The 19,487-nt window shown below is 33.5% G+C and overlaps 2 protein-coding genes across 2 annotated transcripts; one reads left to right on the forward strand and one right to left on the reverse strand.

The window, feature by feature from the left end:
* Positions 1-2,494: 2,494 nt before the first annotated feature.
* On the reverse strand, positions 2,495-5,472 carry LOC133782897 (uncharacterized). Its single transcript, XM_062222343.1, has 3 exons — positions 4,859-5,472; positions 3,147-3,391; positions 2,495-2,965 (listed from the first exon to the last, which is right to left on the reverse strand). Exons 1-3 carry the CDS (start codon positions 5,312-5,314, stop codon positions 2,716-2,718), a joined length of 951 nt encoding a protein of 316 aa, XP_062078327.1. The 5' UTR covers positions 5,315-5,472; the 3' UTR covers positions 2,495-2,715.
* Positions 5,473-16,041: 10,569 nt separating this feature from the next.
* Positions 16,042-17,332, forward strand: LOC133785814 (uncharacterized). The gene is made up of 2 exons (XM_062225029.1): positions 16,042-16,188; positions 16,973-17,332. The coding sequence occupies exons 1-2, from the start codon at positions 16,042-16,044 to the stop codon at positions 17,330-17,332; spliced, it is 507 nt and encodes a 168-aa protein (XP_062081013.1).
* The last annotated feature ends 2,155 nt before the right edge of the window (positions 17,333-19,487 follow it).

Raw genomic sequence — 19,487 nt, forward strand, 5'->3', positions numbered from 1 at the left:
CTCTGAACGGGTCTAAGGCTTCTTGTGATGAACACTAAAAATATATAATATTATCACTAGGTGATAATAATACTATCATATCTTTGGTAATAATTTCTTATTACCAAAGAAAAAAGAAAATAAAATTAAATATGTTTTTTCTAATGTCTTATGCTATTTGAAGTTAATTATGTTGTTTTATGATATCTAACTATAATATATTTCAGTGTAAATATTATTAAAATTATTTAAATTTGACTTATTTTTTTCTAACTTCAAATATTAATTTTAATTTTAATAATGATTAACATTGTGTTTAAAATTGGTTTTCTAATAATATAATTGTTAATTTTATTTTTACATATAAATTCAGTATTTATTAAATAACATATTTTACTTATGTTTTATTGAATAGTTTTATGAATTTACACAAATTTTTTAAGATTTGTTTAAATCGTTATAATTACTTTAAGATTTATTACTTATTTAAATAAAATTTCAAGATTAATGTTTATTTTTATTAAAATTTGGTTGCATAATGTTATTGTTAATTTTATTTAATCATAATTAAAAATATATTATACTACTTATCAATTCACTATTTCTTAAATTAGAAATTTTATTGAGTACTTTTAATTCTATAAAAAATTGGGCAGCATAACGACAGTATTTTCATATATCCCAAAATTTAAAAACCTGCAAAGAACACATAAAAAAAATATTCAGTCGCAGAACATACACAAAGCAATACAAATACATTGTAAATGACTATATAATTTATAATTATTACTCTAAATTTGATTAATTATTCAATTTTCTATTTAAAATATCATAATTCTACTAAAAATTAACAACAAAAACAAAGCATCAATATTTATCAACACTAAGAATAAAAAAATTAACAACAACAACAAAATTCAAATTAAATAAACAAAACTCACTCTAATAATCAAAATTTATTAACCAAATCTAATAATCTAAAACTAAAATTATTTAACCCAATCTAAAAAACAAACACTCAAATATTATATTTTCATACAAACATATTTTTATAACTAAAAGTCAAATTATATACCTAAAAAAAAAACTATTATATTAATAAATTTTCATACTAATAAATTAATTATTTATCCATATGATTAAACTAACTAAATCCTAAAACTATATGTGTATTTTACTAAAATACTACACAACATTATTTCCTCTAAATTGGATATCACTAAACTTTTAACTAATTTTCATTACTAATTATTATTCTTACCTATTTTAAATACATAATCAGAAATTATATATATAATATAATAAATAACAATATATTAACAATATTAAACAAATTATACAAAAAAACCCTAAATATATTTATGCAAAAAATATAAAAAAAACCAAAAAATTACAAAGAAAATGCGAAATACCTGTAAAATCGCTTGTAAACAATGCAAAACCTGAAAATAATACCACAAAAATCTCATTATAGAAGACCAAAACAGAAAAAAAATTGAAAAATTTATACAAAAAAAAAACTGAAATATATGTAAATGCTTACCTTAATAGACCTTATAGCAACCTAAATCCTCTTTGGAAGGGAAGCTTTGACCAAAACAAAAGCTTTTGGGGGCCGAAATACCAAAAAAATGAAGAAGGAGGCGGAGAAAACGGTGTTTTTGTTCTGTCGTTTCAGAGAAATAAGCTCTTTGTTTAGGGAAGATGAAGATTATAAAGACCCTATACCGAGAACACCTCGGTACAGAAACTAAAAATGAAAAAACCGCGTAAATATGGCGCGATACCAAATTAACTATACCGAGAACGTGTTCTCGGTATAGTGTTAACGGTAAATCTTCTTTTTTTTGTAGTGATTATTTGGTCCACCACTAGTCATTACTTTTGGAAATTTTCAAATTAAACTGAGTAAAGCAATGTCAGTGGCAAGTAGTTTGGTGCTTCAAAAGTTTTCTTTCGACAATTAAATTAATGCTAGTTTGGATTTGAGGTAAGCTTTTTGAAGGAATCTCTAGGTTGCAGTTTATTATTCTCGCAAAATGAACTTAAGGACGAGTAAGGACGAGTTCTTTTATGTCTATGCATGCATGGTGAATGATGTAGGATAATAGCTAGAAATATTCTAGTATGATATAATTTGTTAGGTTATTTCTATTATGTGATTTATCTAAAAAAACGTCTATTATATTAGTTTGTTATATTTTGTTATTTTGGTACAAAAGGTATATAAGCCCAAGAAATTAAAGAATGTAATGTAGGACATTATTGAATATTGAAATAGGCATTGAGAGATAGTTACTCCCATTTAGGGCAAAGCTTCTGCCACTTGGGATTTTTCCTTTGATTTTCATGAATTTAGCTTGAGTTTTGCTCACCTATTCCAATATGCTACATCAATGAACCTTTGTAATTGTAATATGACTCAATATTTCTTAAGCACGATGACAGTTCATTAGGGAAAGAAAAAAAAAAGAGAGACAGAAGATTAGATGACAGTTTGACACTAGCAAAGGAATAAGTACCAAAGCAATAAATAAGTATTTGATGAGAATTTACTCCACTTAAACTTTTAACAAAGCAAAACTCATGACACAACTAACATGATACACAAGCTACTAAAAATACAATCAGCATAAAAAATTATTTTATTCAGGTACATCATGACTGTTCTGTTTTACCTTAATTTGGATGAATAGATAAATAAAACGTTGGTACATTATTCAAAGAAAATTAAACTCAGAACTTCTTAATGAGTTCATATATATGAAAGCTAATCTCCTCTGGCTTTGCTTGGTTGATAAAGTGAGGCACACCTTCCATTATAACAACTTCTTCCAGCAAGGGCACATCTTTTTTAAAGCCACCACCACTTTCTATGTATGCCTTCATGCTGGGTACATGGTACAAGGTGTCCTGATCCCCAATTATGAACTTCGTTGGAACTTTGACTTGTGCTCCTGTCCAAGGTGCTAGGAGCTCCCATGAACTGCAAAACCACAAAGAAAAAGTAGTGATTATTCGAATTCGCCGCTAAATATAAGAAATTTGACAGCTTCTTTAACCCATTTAACACCCTCCAAAGTCTTTAAAAACATGGGATATTAACCGTAGATGTTAATGCTCATTTTATATTCAATAATAGGAAATAAAGAAACAAAGAATACTACAAGTTCAAAGCTCGATAATAGTTCAATCCTCCGGTAAAGCCCTTCTGGTTGAACTTATTGGCACAGTAGCTGATGACTTCTTCTGTCACCCAAGAGGGTAATGTATCTGGAGCTTTTAAACTCTTGAATCCTCCTTCTGTTTTTTTTGGTATGAGTAAAGGAGTTGGCCCAAAAGATGTATAAAGTTTCTTTAGTACTGTTGCAGTGTCTTCAGAAGCAAAGTCTTTTTCAATCTCTCCTTGTTCCTACAAAACAAACCATTACATTTACTACGTACAACTGACGCCAAGTTTTTCTTAGACTTGAGTACGTACCATGAAAACCAAACACATTATTAAAGCTCTGTCACTTGACTTTTTTTGTCAATCAATATACCAGAGTCAGTGCCATCTTTTTCTATTCCCTTTCACGGGTTTAAATTATCTTAATTTCAATTTGCATATACCAATTTTGTTGAACATGATACAAAATTTTCAGAAATATATTGGATAGAAGTTTGTGTTATTCCATAAATTTTCCGTACATATCTAATTTATCTCTGAAATAGTGTTAGATTGAGTTAAAGATTAAGTAAAATGCAAAAAATAGGATACAAATTTGTAAAGTTTTGTATCACCAATTATATCTTAAGATAGAAATTGGGTACGAAAAAATTGTCAATTTTTTTTTGAGACTAAATTATTCGATAATAAGTAAGATTAATTATTTACTAACATGACTTACTCAAAAACTTAGTCCAGATAGTTACTTATGGATAGTAAATAATAAGAATGTTTAATTAGTTGCAGTAAGTAATTCGTAATCTGGAAAAGCTTTAAGGAAGACATCCAATGAAAAAAAATAGCAATTTTAATCAAGATAGTAAACCAAATTTATGATAAAAGCATTTCTGGAATAAAATAATAAATTGTACCAAAGCAAGCACTGATAAAAATTAAAGGAGTGAGATTAATCTATCTTGCTGTCATTGGTCAAAATACATTGCGCTAAGGTTTTCAGGGTAAGTTGCTAGAGAATGAATTGTGTTAAATATTAAAACAATATCTTTTTAATAATTTTGCATACAATTTAGAACACAATGAATAATTAAAAAATATACAAAACATACTTGATTTAATCATTGAGAAAACATGAATTGTTAGTATAATACTAATCAACTAATCCTTCCTCCCTAGAACTTCTATTTCTGAAGCAGATAATCAGACTACAGAATAACGATGAGACTATTCATAAGGAGAGACTTAACTTATATTAACCTAGTTGGACTAAGCTTCCTCATCAAAGACATTAATTAACTAGAAACTCCGCAATTCTGTCTCAATTAGACTACTATAAATACTAAATCGATAAACAAGACATCAATAAAATTAATCGATTAGATCAACAAAAGAAATATTTATCTACTTATATTTTATAAAACATAAAAATAAATAATGTAATATAGTCACACAACTTTAATTTTGAGCAAACATAAATTTGAACCGGTTAGTTAATGATAATTTTGGTTTGGTACGAAAAATGATTTATTTAGGATTTTCAGGAACGGAGATCTATAACCATACGACAAAATATGTAATATAGTCACACAACTTTATGGGATGGGTTCAGCAGAAGTAAAATCTTTGGTAAATATGTTGGCCTAATATGACAGAGGGACCAAAAAAAAAATCCCAGATATTTCAAAACCACAGATTTAAGGATTTAATAATCACCTGAAACCTGCACATGTAGAATTCGTCCCCAAAGAAAGCCCTAAACTCATCCAAGAATCTCATCGCTGGGTTCCTGGGAATGTAAGCGACACTGAGGTTGACCAAAGCTTTGACTCTTTCGGGCCTGAACATGCAAAAATACCAAGCCATGAAAGCTCCCCAGTCATGGCCAACCAAGAAGACTTGGTCGATACCCAGATGGTCCAGAAGGCCGACGAGGTCACCGACGATGTGGAGAACGCTGTAAGACTCCGGCGACGGTGGCGCGTCGGTGTCACCATAACCACGGAGATCGGGGGCTATACAGCGGTAACCCAAGGAGGAGAGAGAGAGCATCTGGTGGCGCCAGGAATGCCAGAGCTCAGGGATGCCATGGAGGAGCAGAACTGCCGGACCAGTCCCGATGGACGCAATGTGCATGTTAATTCCGTTTGTGGGAACCGTCGAGTGCTCCATTTTCTCAGTTGTGTGTGTTGTATTTTGCTATAATAGGAAAATTGTAACAGCTGACTGCTAGAACTTGTAGATTAACAGTGATAATAACGAGAGCGGGTAATAACTGACAGTGTACTTGATTGTTGTATTGTGTGGTGAAAATTCGACCGCCTAGTACATCAGAGGTCTTGTCAAATAGGTAGGATTTCTTTTGGGAAATTTGGATATTTAGGTGCATATATCAAAATAATATCATTTCAAAATAATGTTAGTATTTGTTTGGTTTCCAAAAATACCCTTATCATTTTTTTAGCCTCCATCCATCTTTTCTCTTGGGTCACCTTTATTTTTTGGACATCATCCATCCATCTCTTATCAATTAAGATACTAATTTATGCATTTCGAATAGATCTTAACATAATTTTTTGGTTTTTTTTGCAATTTTTTTTCACAATTTTTTAGATCTGAAACGTAAAAAGTTGCAGAAAACTCGATGTACCTCGATGCCCAGCTCGATAAATCCTTAAAAATCATGATTTTTAAGAAAAAAAATCATCTGCCTCAATAGGTCTCGATGCAAATCAATGCAATTGATAGAAATTACATAACTTTTCACTCAGGTGTCCGTTTGAGGTGATTTTTTTTTTTAATTTTAGTATTTTCTTGAGATCTACACGTTTGGGATATGTAAACGTACATTTGGGAAGTTAAAAGTTTGAAAACATACCCAACTTTGAAAATATAATGGTATTGTTTTTTAACTTTGGTGTGTTTTCAAGCTTTTAACTTCCCAAATGCATGTGTAAACATATTAGACGTGTAGATCTAAAAAAAATACCCAAATTAAAAAAAGAATCACCTCAAACGGACACCCTAGTGAAAAATTATGCATGTAACGACTCAAATTCCCTAATAAGGTTTAGGACCTTGATTAGGAGGCCGGGAGGGCCATAATTGATTTATTGTGCTATTATATGATTATATGCATGATTATGTGGGTCATATTATTATATGATGATAAAGGCATGCATGGGGTTATATACTATGTTGTGAGGGTATTTTGGTAATTTGGCTCACTGAGAGCGTAATGGCATACTTATGTGTATACTGGTAGGTTAACGTTGAGACCACATTATTATGTGGGTATGTCTGCAGCTTGTGGTTTGAGGCGATCCTAACAAGCGGTTTAGCGAGAAAGTCACAGCGGGGATTTATACCCGGCTCGGTGTGAGCCTGGGGATGCATCTGGGAACTTGGAGAATATATTGGAGATGATTTGGTATTGAGAAATATAATTGGTGACTAACTAGATGATGAGAATTAAGTGGTAAATATTTAAGACACTTGAGGAATATGTGGGAATCAGGAGCAATGACTAAAATGCCCTTAGAATGTTTAAAGGTTTAGTTATTATTAGGAGGGCAAGGTGGTCATTTGGCTTACTTAAGGTTAGGCTATATTCTGCTTTTTGATGTTAGTGGAGGTTGTAGATAAACCTAGAAACTTAAGGAAAAGAAAAGAAGAAGGAAAGAAAGAAAAACAGAACACTTAGAGTTATCTCACTCTCTCTCATTCGGCTGGGTCATCTCTTCACCATTCCTTGTGGGTTTTGGAGCTGGAATTCTAGAGCAAGCTCAGGATGGAGCTTAGGGCTAGGGACTTTGGTGAAGCTTGAAGAACTAGCAAAATTAAGCCAGTCAATTGAGGTAAGTTTTAAGGTTTTCTGATGTGAATTTCTGGGTTTTAATGAGATAGTTTTTAAGTTTGAGTTTTGGATGGAATAAAGGGATATGAACCTGAGGAGTTGAAGGCTTGAAGCTGGTTGGATGCTAGAACGATTCTACAGCTGAGGTAAGGATTAATTTGAAGTTTGATGGTTGAATTTGAGAGTTTTCATGGCTGGTTTTGAGTTTGTGAGTTTGAAATTTCAGAAGTTGGAATTAGGATTTTGGTGAGTCTTAGGCTGGATTTTTGGTTGGGTTGTGTTGTCTAAATCATTCTAATGTTGTTATTATTAATTGGTTTTTAGTTGGGGGCTTTAGGATGGCCTTAGGTGAGGTTTAGAGATTGAAAATGGTGGTTTTTTCTGGGTTCGAAGGGTCGGGCCGCGGCATGGTTCTTGGTGAGCTGCGGCCCTTCGATGTTGTGGCATGCTGAGGAAGGAGGGCGGGCCGCGGCATGGTCCAAGCAATGCCGTGGCCCTTACCTGTTTTTGTACCCATGGAGGGTTCTGTCAGGGCCCATGCCGCGACATGGATAGCCCATGCCGCGGCGCTTAAGGGATTTTGGGATTTTGGGATTTTGAGATTTCAGGCTTGGGAATTTAACCTAGGGTGCTCGGGGTTAAGTCTTTTACCATATTTGGTGAAGTTCAATGTTCTGAGGACTAGAACTTGGTTTAGAAGCTCATTTAAGATTGTTAATGGTAACCTTTATCTTGGTTGTGACTAGGTGCTAAGCTAGGGCTCGGGGATCGGATCGCGCTCAAGGAACATCGCTTATAACTAGCTCGTCTGAAAGCCAAAGGTAAGAAAGCTGCACCTGATTATGTGGCTAGGTTGAGACTAAGTGTTCCCTATGTTTGTATGCATTGTTATGTGAATGTGTTTAACCATGTGGACACGATGGGACTAAGAGCTCCCTACACTTGTATATCATGTCATGAGATGGTATTATTATGCCATGGGACATGCGATAACCGACCTAAGAGTGTCGGAATCAATATTTACGCACAGGGCGCGGCTCGGCCACTGGTAGCTGAGACAGCTTATCTATCACTGAGCTCGGTTAAGCTGGCCGGAGTCAGTGAGTATTACACTGGGGGCGGCCCAAGAGAGCCGAAGACAGTGTATTAAATAGAGGGTGCGACTAAGGGCGCTGACCCTGAATATCATTTGATGATGTGATGAACTGTTGATTATGATCGTGAATATTGTGTTATGAACATGATTTGTTGGCTGTTTGGATGACAAACTGTTAATCTATTGTGTGATGTCACTGACTGGATAAATGTTATGAACTGCTGAATTCCTGGTTGTGCATTGTGAAATATTTGATTAATGATGTTGATCTTGCTATGTTATCATGCTTTCTTGCTGGGCCTCGGCTCACGGGTGCTACGTGGTGCAGGAAACGGCAAGGGTAAGCTGAATCAACCATGAGTTGGAGAGCTCTGGGGGCGAGGTGTACATTGTCAGCTGCTCGGCCGCCACGGTCGAGGAATTGTACAGGGACGGAAACCTAAAATATATATTTTGCCATTAGAGTGGCTTGAATTATTTGTAACTCTTGGAATTTGTTATAACTAAGACATCCGAACCCTGTTTTGAGTTTTCATGTAGTAAACTGCCATTTTAATGAAAATAGCCTGTTTGTGACCAAAATCTTTTATTCCTAATTTGTTGATGACATTGAATTCACACTTTGTTTAAATGACTTGATTAGCAAGTCTTGTACTATTTTTAAACACACAGTGTAACGGTCTTGGTTATCCAGGGCGTTACAATGCACTTTCTATAAATTGTATCGAGGTATGTCGAGGCTTATCGATGTAGTATCGATGCATATGGTTTTTTTTCATGAAAATCATGATTTCTAAGATATACCTCGATAGAACTCGATGTACCTCGATGCCCAGCTCGATAGGTCCTTAAAAATCATGATTTTCAAGAAAAAAACCATCTGCCTCGATAGGACTCGATAGGTCTCAATGCAAATCAATGCAATTGATAGAAATTGCATAACTTTTCACTCAGGTGTCCGTTTGAGGTGATTTTTTTTTTAATTTGGGTATTTTCTTGAGATCTACACGTTTGGGATATGTAAACACACATTTGGGAAGTTAAAAAGTTTGAAAACATATCAAACTTTGAAAATATAATGGTATTGTTTTTTAACTTTGGTGTGTTTTCAAGCTTTCAACTTCCCAAATGCATTTGTAAACATATTAGACGTGTAGATCTCAACAAAATACCCAAATTAAAAAAAACAATCACCGCAAACAGACACCCTAGTGAAAAATTATGTACTTTCTATGAATTGCATCGATGTATGTCGAGGCTTATCGAGGTGGTATCGAGACATATGGTTTTTTTTTCATGAAAATGATGATTTTTAAGATATACCTCGATAGAACTCGATGCCCAGCTTGATGGGCCCTTAAAAATCATGATTTCCATGAAAAAAAACAACTTGCATCGATAGATCTCGATAGGTCTCGATGGAAATCAATGCAATTAATATAATGTGCATAACTTTTCAATTGGGTGTCCGTTTGAGGTGATTTGTTTTTTGAATTTGGGTATTTTTTTTAGATCTACACGTCTAATATGTTTACACATGCATTTGGGAAGTTGAAAGCTATAAAACACACCAAAGTTAAAAAACAATACCATTATATTTTCAAAGTTGGGTATGTTTTCGAACTTTTAACTTCCCAAATATGTGTTTGCATATCCCAAACGTGTAGATCTCAAGAAAATACCCAAATTCAAAAAAAAAATCACCTCAAACGGACACTCGAGTGAAAAGTTATGCAATTTCTATCAATTGCATTGATTTGTCTCGAGACCTATCGAGTTCTATCGAGGCCTATCGAGGCAGATAGTTTTTTTCTTGAAAATCATGATTTGTAAGAACCTATTGAGCTGGGCATCGAGGTATATCGAGTTCTATCGAGGTATATCTTAGAAATCATGATTTTCATGAAAAAAAAACCATATGCCTCGATACTACATCGATAAGCCTCGACATACCTCGATACAATTTATAGAAAGTGCGTAATTTTTCACTAGAGTGTCCGTTTGAAGTGATTTTTTTTTAATTTGAGTATTTTTTTGAGATCTACACGTCTAATATGTTTACACATGAAGTTTGGTATGTTTTCAAACTTTTAACTTCCCAAATATGTGTTTGCATATCCCAAATGTGTAGATCTCAAGAAAATACCCAAATTAAAAAAAAATAATCACCTCAAACGGACACCCCAGTGAAAATTTATGCAATTTCTATCAATTGCATTGATTTGTATCGAGACCTATTGAGGCAGATGGTTTTTTTCTTGAAAATCATGATTTTTAAGGACCTATCGAGCTGGGCATCAAGGTACATCAAGTTTTCTGCAACTTTTTACGTTTCAGATCTAAAAAATTGTGAAAAAAATTACAAAAAAAAAACCAAAAAATTATGCTAAGATCTATTCGAAATGCATAAATTAGTATCTTAATTGATAAGGGATAGAGGGATAGATGGATGATGTCCAAAAAATAAGGTGACCCGAGAGAGAAGACGGATGGAGGCTAAAAAAATGATAAGGGTATTTTTGTAAACCAAACAAATACTAGCATTATTTTGGAATGATGTTAAAGAATGATATTTTTTTGATATATGCACCTACAATATGCATAAATACCCAAATTTGCCTTTCTTTTTCAAATTTTTTAGTTTTTGAGAATTGATAAGGGCATGTCCAACGTCAACTTTAAAAACGCAAAATTTCCTTATCCACGTATCACAAACTTTATCTTTATTGATTTTTTTCACTGTGCTGGAGTAAAATTACCCAAGTATCCCTGTATCTAATTTATAATTAGATATGTATCCTTTATTAAATATATTATTTTCATTAATCTTTCATTAATTTTTTTTAGTTTTTAATTTTTAAAATATACACCATCACTATAAGAATAATAATTATACAACACAAAAATTAATTTATTTTTAAGAATATAATAATATTAAAAATATAAATTGAAACACATGAAATAAAATTAACAATAATTAAAAAAAACAACAACAACAAATACTACCAACATAAACTAGAATAATTATTTAATAATTTGGGAGATCATTATTAGATCATCCAAATATCATTAAAATAGTCACAAATATTATTAGAAGTATTTTGAGAGGTTTAGCCACGTTGAGATCTTCTCTGCAATATCTCGGTTTATTCATTTTGAAAATGCCCATGTAGGATTAGATTGCTTATCGAGTTTAAATCCTTACCTAAAATTTTATTTTCCTCAATAAATGGAGCCATAACTAATTTTCTTTTCTGATTTTGAGCTTGCAACATTTGAATTTGATAATTTTGTTGCCTGTCTCTGCTGCCTTCTTTGAGAATTTCGATTACTTGATGGTGTTCATCTTTAGTGTCAATAATTGCTGAAGTTTGCTCTTCTATTTTCCCTTTTCCTTTTGCTTTCATGATTCCAATGGGTCGTTGAGTAGAGCAACCATCACCACCCTCATATTTATATTAAGAGAAAACGATGATAGTCCAGGAGATGCAGATGTTGGAGACTCTAAAGTAAGACACTATGATTTTGATGACACAATGTAATGCCCCAAATTTCCTGATAAGGTTTAGGACCTTGATTAGGAGGTCAGGAGAGCCATAATTGATTTATTATGTTATTAAATGATTATATGCTTGTTTAGGTGTATTAAATATGCATGTGAACCCATTTATGAGTAATGTGATTTTCATATTTTGGCCATTTCGGGCATATTTGGTATATATGTGATATGTGTGTGGTGCTTTATTATTGTTTGGTTATGCTAGGTTTACTCGGCACAAGACGATCTTAGGAGGTAAGCTAGTGGGAAAGTCACAACGGGATTTATTCTTGACTCGGAGTGAGTCATAGCATTACCGGGTGATTGGGTAATGAGAATTAATATTTGGTGATAAATTGGGAGTTAGTAAGATCAGGGGGAAATTCTGGAGGTTTTGACTATTTTGTCCCCGGGGATGTTTTCGGGACCCCGAGCGTTAGGATTTGTTTGAGGCTACTTAAGTTTGAAGTAACCTTTTAAAGAAATAAAAAGAAGGTTCTGTACGTTTTCTCTCCCTCTAAGTTTCCTTTTCGTCTCCCGATCGCATTTTCGAAGGTAACTTGAGTTCTAGGACTCGGATTCAAGCGAGGATCGAGGCATAGCGATCCTAGGGAAGATTAGAAGCCTATTAGCCAGAGGATTTAGTTGGAAACAACTCAATTGGAGGTAATTCAAGTTTTAAGTTCTAAGTTTTTAAAGTTTTTAAGCTTGAATTGGACTTTGTGTTTTGATGTGTTTTTTGGTGATTTGAGACTTGGATTTTGTTGGTTTTGGATCATGGGGATGTTTGAGAACTTTAATTTTTGAGTTTGGAGATGTTTGGATATGTTTTTGAAAGGTATTTAGATGAAGAAATGGAGGTTTTATGGCTGGGTTCGAGGTTGAGCTGCGGCTCTGTTCTTGGGTGCTGCGGCTCAAGCTTGAAGAAGCTGGTGGTTTGGGGATGATGGGCTATTTGATCTGCGGCTCTATTGGTTAGAGCTGCGGCTCTAATTGCTGTCAGAGAAGAGTTTTTGGGCTTGACTTGAGTGGGGCGGCAGCTCTAATGGTTGGGGTCGCGGCTCAAAAGAGGAAAAGTGACCAAAGTCAGTGTTTAGTCATGGGAACTCAAACCTTAGGCCTCGGGATCATTCCTAATACCCAGTTTAGTGGGATTTGATGTCTCGGAGGCTAGGTCTTGGTTCCGTGATTGGTTTTAGAACTTGAACTCATTGGATCACCGTTTTGTGGTTGTGACTAGGTTATCACTAGAGGCTTGGAATCGGGATCGTGCATGTGGCTCGTTTATTGGTAACCTGTGCTTGGACCAAAGGTAAGAAAACTGCACCCCATATTTGACATGCATGGTTATTCTTGATGCATGTTGGATGTTTAAATGTAAACATTGATAGCATATTGAATGCTTAGCAATCTTGCTCATTTGCATATGGTTATTATTGAGGCATGCTGGATGATTAAGTATAATGCATGTGATGCACGAGAAACATGTGATTAGGGCATGCCATGAATATTGACTATGAGATTGATCAGAGATTGAGTCTCTGTGTTGGTGCATGATTATAGTTGTGCTAGCAACTGTTAAGTAAGCATGCTGAATGCCCTGCGTTTGAATATTCGACATATGACATATGCTTGGTAGCATTGCTTACTTGTGCATGGTACTGACTAATCAGTTAGATTTGGAAAAGGTGCCAGTATCAACTGTGAAGCTGGGACTTATTAGTCAAGTTCGGCAGTGGTACTGGGCACTGGTCACACAGTGCTGACTCATAAGTCAGGACGGCCTTAGCGTGTTCCACGCAAGCCAACAAAGATTAGATCTAATCGACATCTGCATTATATGACTCAGAAGAGCGTTAATGCTGGACTGACCTCAAGTTCGATGAAAACTAAAAGTGCTTGTGTGACTTACCCATCAGTCACTCATCTGTTTAAACTAGTGACTTACCCAGCAGTCACTCATCTGTTTAAGCTAGTGACTTACCCAGCAATCACTCATCTGTTTAAGCTAGTGACTTACCCAGCAGTTACTCATCTGTTTAAGCTAGTGACTACCCATCAGTCACTCATTTGTTTAAGCTAGTGACTACACATCAGTCACTCATCTGATTAGAGCCGTTGCAGGAAAGCCCAGGTAACGGTTTCGTTACACGGCTATAGGCATCGAGCCCCATAGTGACTTGCTTGTCAGTCACTCAATATGGTTAACAGAACCTCCAAGTGATATTCACTCATCTGTTCAGAGCTATGAGCTATGTATGATCATTCTGATCATCATTTGCATGGCTTTGGGTGCTGAGCCCGGTAGTGACTTACTTGTCGGTCACTCAGTGTGGTTTACCAGAACCTCAAGTGTTGAAACACTCATCTGATTAGGATTGACTTGATAGTCATCCAATCAGGTGGGCAGGATTTCTTATCCTCGATTCCCCAGCATTGTTTGAATTTATTTGCATGCTTGAATAAAGCTATGTTTGCTAGGCATGCCAGTTATGATTTGATATCATGATATGACTGTTCATGAGCATATTGAGTTTTCTTGCTGGGCTTCCGCTCACGGGTGCTATGTGGTGCAGGTAAAGGCAAAAGAAAGCTAGACCATCCTTGAGTTGGAGAGCTTATGTAACAATGTGTACATATGCAGCTGCTCGACCACCACGGCCGAGGTTTGAAGGAGAGGAACTAGGGTTAAACCTTGTTTTGCCGCTTAGATCGGCTGGTTGTAAATATTTTCCTGTAATAGACTTTTAAATTATATTTTTGGGATCCCAATGTATACAGTAAACGTTCTAGTGAAACGTTACATCTTAACCATAATTTTTAATCCCTAAACCGCTAATTATTCTTAGTTACACGTTTATGGCCAAATGACTCGATTGGCGAGTTTAGCACTGTTTGCAATGTGCACCGTAACGGTCCCTGAAGTTTAGGGTGTTTCTCACAAAATTACTACTTTTCTTTCGAAAGTATGGTGTTGCATTGCTATGATCATCTCCAAATTTTTCAATATCTTTCAAGATAGGCAACACATGATCAAATTTAAACCATTTTTTGTAATATAGATCTTCTTTCAATTACATCTTAGCTCGAGTTATCTACAAAAAAAAACACAAAGAGTTAATATTATACATATAAAATTATAAGATAAAAATAAAAAAGATCTAATATATAATTACAATATCATATTCAGAAGCACCACTTGAGTTTCGGTATTCGACTTGTTGAATGCTTCCCCTTAGGTTGCCAACTGCAGCTTGAATAATTTGCATTTGGCATTGCAAAGATCTTTTTGGTCAATCTTTAGTGATAGACTTTGGTTTAGAGTTATTGTAGTTGAGTGCAACTTGAGACCAAAAGTTATCTCGAGATTGGTTTAAACCTATACAATAGGGTCTTGGGGAACATCGAGATATATATGACATTGGTGCGACTCTTCTTCGTGTGTGTATGAAGTAGTTCTATGTTTTCCAGCCATTTTTCTAACATAAATGGTTGAAGAGTATGTTTGAGTGAAGTTTTGTATGGTATTTATAGAAGAAGAAAAATTCAAAATTGATGGTTCAGATGAAGATGTAACCATCCAATGGTTATTATAAAATCAAAGAGAATCCTTTTCTTTTGATTTTGAATAATGTGTAAGTTTGATAAGATGGGAAAAATGTAAATCCGATGGTCGGGATGAAGGTGCAATCCATCCAATGGTTGGTATAGAATCATTATCTTTTGATTTTGAATAATGTGTAAGTTTGATAAGATGTGAAAAAAGTAAATATGATGGTTAGGATGAAGGTGTAATCCATCCAAGGGTTGGTATAGAATCAGAAAGAATCATTATCTTCTGATTTTGAATAATGTGTTATTTTGATAAGATGGGGAAAAGGTAAACCCGGTTGTTGGGATAAAGGTGTAATCCATCCAAGGGTTAGTATAGAATCTAAAAGAGTCTTTATCTTTTGATTTTGAATAATGTGTAAGTTTGATAAGATGGGGAAAAATTAAATATGATGGTTAGGATGAAGGTGTAATCCATCCAATGGTTGGTATAGAAATCAGAAAGAATCCTTATCTTTTAATTTTGAATAGTGTGTAAGTTTGATGAGATGGGGGAAAAAGTAAATCCGATGGTTGGGATGAAGGTGTAATCCATCCAAGGATTGGTATAGAATCAGAAAGAATCATTATCTTCTGATTTTGAATAATGTGTAAGTTTGATAAGATGGGAAAGAAGTAAATTTGATGGTTGGGATGAAGGTGTAATCCATCCAAGGGTTGTTGTAGAATCACAAAGAGTCCTTATCTTCTTATTATGAAAAATGTGTAAGTTTGATAAGATGATTATTATCTTCAAACTATTATAAAATCTTATACTCATTTGAACTAAAACTCATTCAATCTACATAACTTCAAAAATGAATTTAAATATTGGAAGCTTATCTCGGTCATCATCTTGTGATGGTGAAATTGATGATGATGCAAATCTAATTAATGACATTGAGGCGATTAATGCAGAAGAAGAAACGCTAATCAAAATGCATGCAAATAACAATACTCGCATGGTTTGCTATCTCAATCAACTAAGCAACAAGGCAATCCATGGAGCCTTAGTTCTTGGTCATAGAACTATCAATCGCGATCATGAAAGTATTAATCGTAATCTGTTCAATGATTAATTCTCAAAGAACCCCCATTATAATGATTCCATGTTTCGTCATCAATTTAGAATGCCTCGAACTTTATTTCTTCATATTGCTAATGATGTCGAAGGTCATGACAACTATTTTATCTAGCAAAGGGATGGAATGGACAAACTTGGGTTGTCTACTCTTCAAAAAATCACTGCTGTGTTTTGGATGTTGGCATACAACATCCCAGCAGATGCTACCGATGAGTACATAAAAATAGGAGAGTCTACAATTATTGAAAGTTTGAAGAGAACTGTCATGCAATTGTCCAAGTTTTTGATGAGCAATATCTAAGATTACCTAATGCTAGTGACATTTCTGGCAACTCTATTTTGGTAAAGAACGTGGTTTTCCAAGAATGTTGAGCAGTCTAGATTGCATGCATTGGAAGTGGAAAAATTCTCCAACAACATGGGCAGGACAATATGCTGGTCGTAGTGGGCACCCTACTATTTTTCTCGAAGCTGTGCTGATTATGACCTTTGGATATGTCATGCACATTTTGGTTTACCAGGTTCCAATAATGAAATTAATGTGTTGGAGGCCTCACATCTTTTTTCTAATCCCGATTCAGGTATTGCTCCTTCGACTCGTTATGTTATTCAAGAAAGAATATAATACAAGTTATTATTTAGCTAATGGTATATACCTTAAATAGTCTACTCTTGTACAAACTATCCATGATCCATGGGGCCCTAAAAAGCAATATTTTTCCATGAAACAAGAATCATGTCGGAAAGATGTAGAAGGTGCACTTGGAGTTCTTCAATTGCGTTTTGTAATTGTTGCTGGGCCATCACGTTTTTGGAACAAACATGTGTTGCATGATATAATGATTGTGTGCATTATTATGCAAAACATGATAATAGAAGATGAACATGATATTAATGCATTAATTAATGAATGGATGAAAGTACCAGTACCAAATGTTGAGAATGTGGTCGATGAAGCCAAATGGGAAGAATTTTTTAATCGATACAAACAGATCAAAGATAAAGAAGCTCACATTGCACTTTGAAGTGCAATTGATAATTTGTGGAACGAATTTACTAATTTAAAAAATTAGTGTATAGTTATTATTTGTACTTTTTTGTCTATTTATATTAAATGTAATGTTATTTATTTTGAAAAAAAAAATGTAATGTTTAGTTTTTATAATGTAGCAATTTAAGTTAAGTTCATTAATAATTATTTATCTGTGTTTTTATTGATTTAAAATCATTACCTAATTATATATTAGTGTTAATGTATAATATTATTATTAGTAGTTAAATCATTTATTGATGATTAAAAAGGATTTAAAAAAATGAATATTCTTTTTTTTTTTTTAAATTAAAAGTTGAAGTAATCGTTGGAGATAAAATAGTAATTTGAAGTGAAAAAAGTAAAAAAAAAAAAGAAGTTGAAGTAGATTTATAATGAAGTGAATGTTGGAGATGGCCTAATAGGGCACCGCTAGAACTAGTGCCCAACTTGCAATCGAGTATTACATATTTGAATTGAGAATTGCTAAGGGGTACTACTGGTGCCAATACCACAAGGAGGTGACATTCTGCTATTGATGCAATTTAGTATCAAGTCCCACATATTTGAATTTTATAAGTAATATGGAGTATTGCTAACCAACATGAGGTGTCATATCATGTAGTGTTGGATACCTTAAGGTGTTAAATAACAACACTCATTTTAATTAATAATAATTATTGGGTATCAATAATCAACTATATAGTGCGACCTGATGTGGTGTTGGAACCTTAATGTGCTCAATAACAATACTATTTTATTTTGTATTTAGAACTATCAATCATAAGTGGTGACAAATAATGAAAAATATATTTTGAGACACCTCATTGCTTGATAACGTTGAATTAGTTAAGAAAGCCCCTAATTCTCTCTCCCTAAATAATGTTAAATTCTCTCAGCAATTATTAATAATATTAATAATATCAATTTATCGTTAAAAGAAAAATAATCTCAATTTAAATTTAACTATAATATCGGTGCTATAAAAATTTAGTTGAAAATGCTTGTTAAAATTTATTCTCAATTACTGAAAAAAATTAATATTTTTATAGTGACAGTCATGTTGAAATTCGTTATTTATGTTTATTATTGTATTCCTTTTGTCACTTCTTTCTTATTTATTTTTATTATGTGTATAACCTTAACTATATTTTGTAAAACAATTGAATCATACACCACAAATAGATATTATACGCTACATTGGTTTGCTTTCTAGATCCTTTATTCACAACAAGACAAGAGCTTGATATACTATCCTTTTAGTTTATTTTATTTTGGTTTTATGCACACAAGGTTTTAATATATTAACGGGTAAATACAATTTTAGACTCTGTTTTGCAAAAGTTACTGATTCGACCATGTATTTTATTAAATGACAATATAAACCTTATGTCTTACAAAATCAAACAAAAGAGTACACTGGATTAGATTTTAGTCAAAAATTTTTAAATATGACCAAAATGCCCAGAGTTTTATTAATTAATGAATTAAATAAATAATAAAATTACATTTTAAAATAAATAAAATTGTTTTTAAATTAAAAAATTAAAAAAATACTATTTTAAATAATTAAAAATTAATACATTGTAATGCTCTACTATTTTAGAGTCGTTACCATATGATTTATAAATGTTCCATTAGTTCGCTAATCGATATTTTAGATTAAAAATGTGATTAAATTGAAATAAAAACTCATTTGACAACATTGGATATAAAGATTTGAACAATCATTAAAATCATAAAAGTTATACATTTGAGATCCCAAAATACTGTTTAGAAAATGTATTACAACTCAAAAATATAATTACGATCGATCTAAGCGACAAAGCAAATTATTACAATACATTTCCTAAAATAACCCTGGTCGTGGAGGCCAAAACGTCGAACATGTACTTGTCGCTCCACGCTCTTCAACTCATGGTTGATCGACCTTTCCCTTGCCCTTACCTGTACCATAGAACACCCGTGAGCTGAAGTCCAACAAGAAAACTCAATGCATAACAAATCACACATAGCAATCCACAATATACAATCAAACAGTCAACATACTAAACACATAGCGGCCTATGCCGACCCAGGTGCTTTACCAGGCCCTGGGTTTGCAGTCTTCACCGAGCGGGTGGATACAACACCCTTGGAGGGTCTCGCCC

Source organism: Humulus lupulus, chromosome 6 (genome assembly GCF_963169125.1).
Source record: "Humulus lupulus chromosome 6, drHumLupu1.1, whole genome shotgun sequence".
NCBI classification, from domain to species: Eukaryota; Viridiplantae; Streptophyta; class Magnoliopsida; order Rosales; family Cannabaceae; genus Humulus; species Humulus lupulus.

Bases quoted from the DNA above. Each gene is read 5' to 3' on its own strand.
- LOC133782897 (XM_062222343.1), bottom strand. From the start codon at position 5,314: ATGGAGCACTCGACGGTTCCCACAAACGGAATTAACATGCACATTGCG. The intron at 3,392-4,858 runs GTGATTATTAAA...TTTGTTTTGTAG, and splicing joins TCTACATGTGCAGGTTTCAG to GAACAAGGAGAGATTGAAAA. The intron at 2,966-3,146 runs GTAGTATTCTTT...GTGGTTTTGCAG, and splicing joins TATTATCGAGCTTTGAACTT to TTCATGGGAGCTCCTAGCAC.
- LOC133785814 (XM_062225029.1), top strand. From the start codon at position 16,042: ATGAATTTAAATATTGGAAGCTTATCTCGGTCATCATCTTGTGATGGT. The intron at 16,189-16,972 runs GTTTGCTATCTC...TACCTTAAATAG, and splicing joins CAAATAACAATACTCGCATG to TCTACTCTTGTACAAACTAT.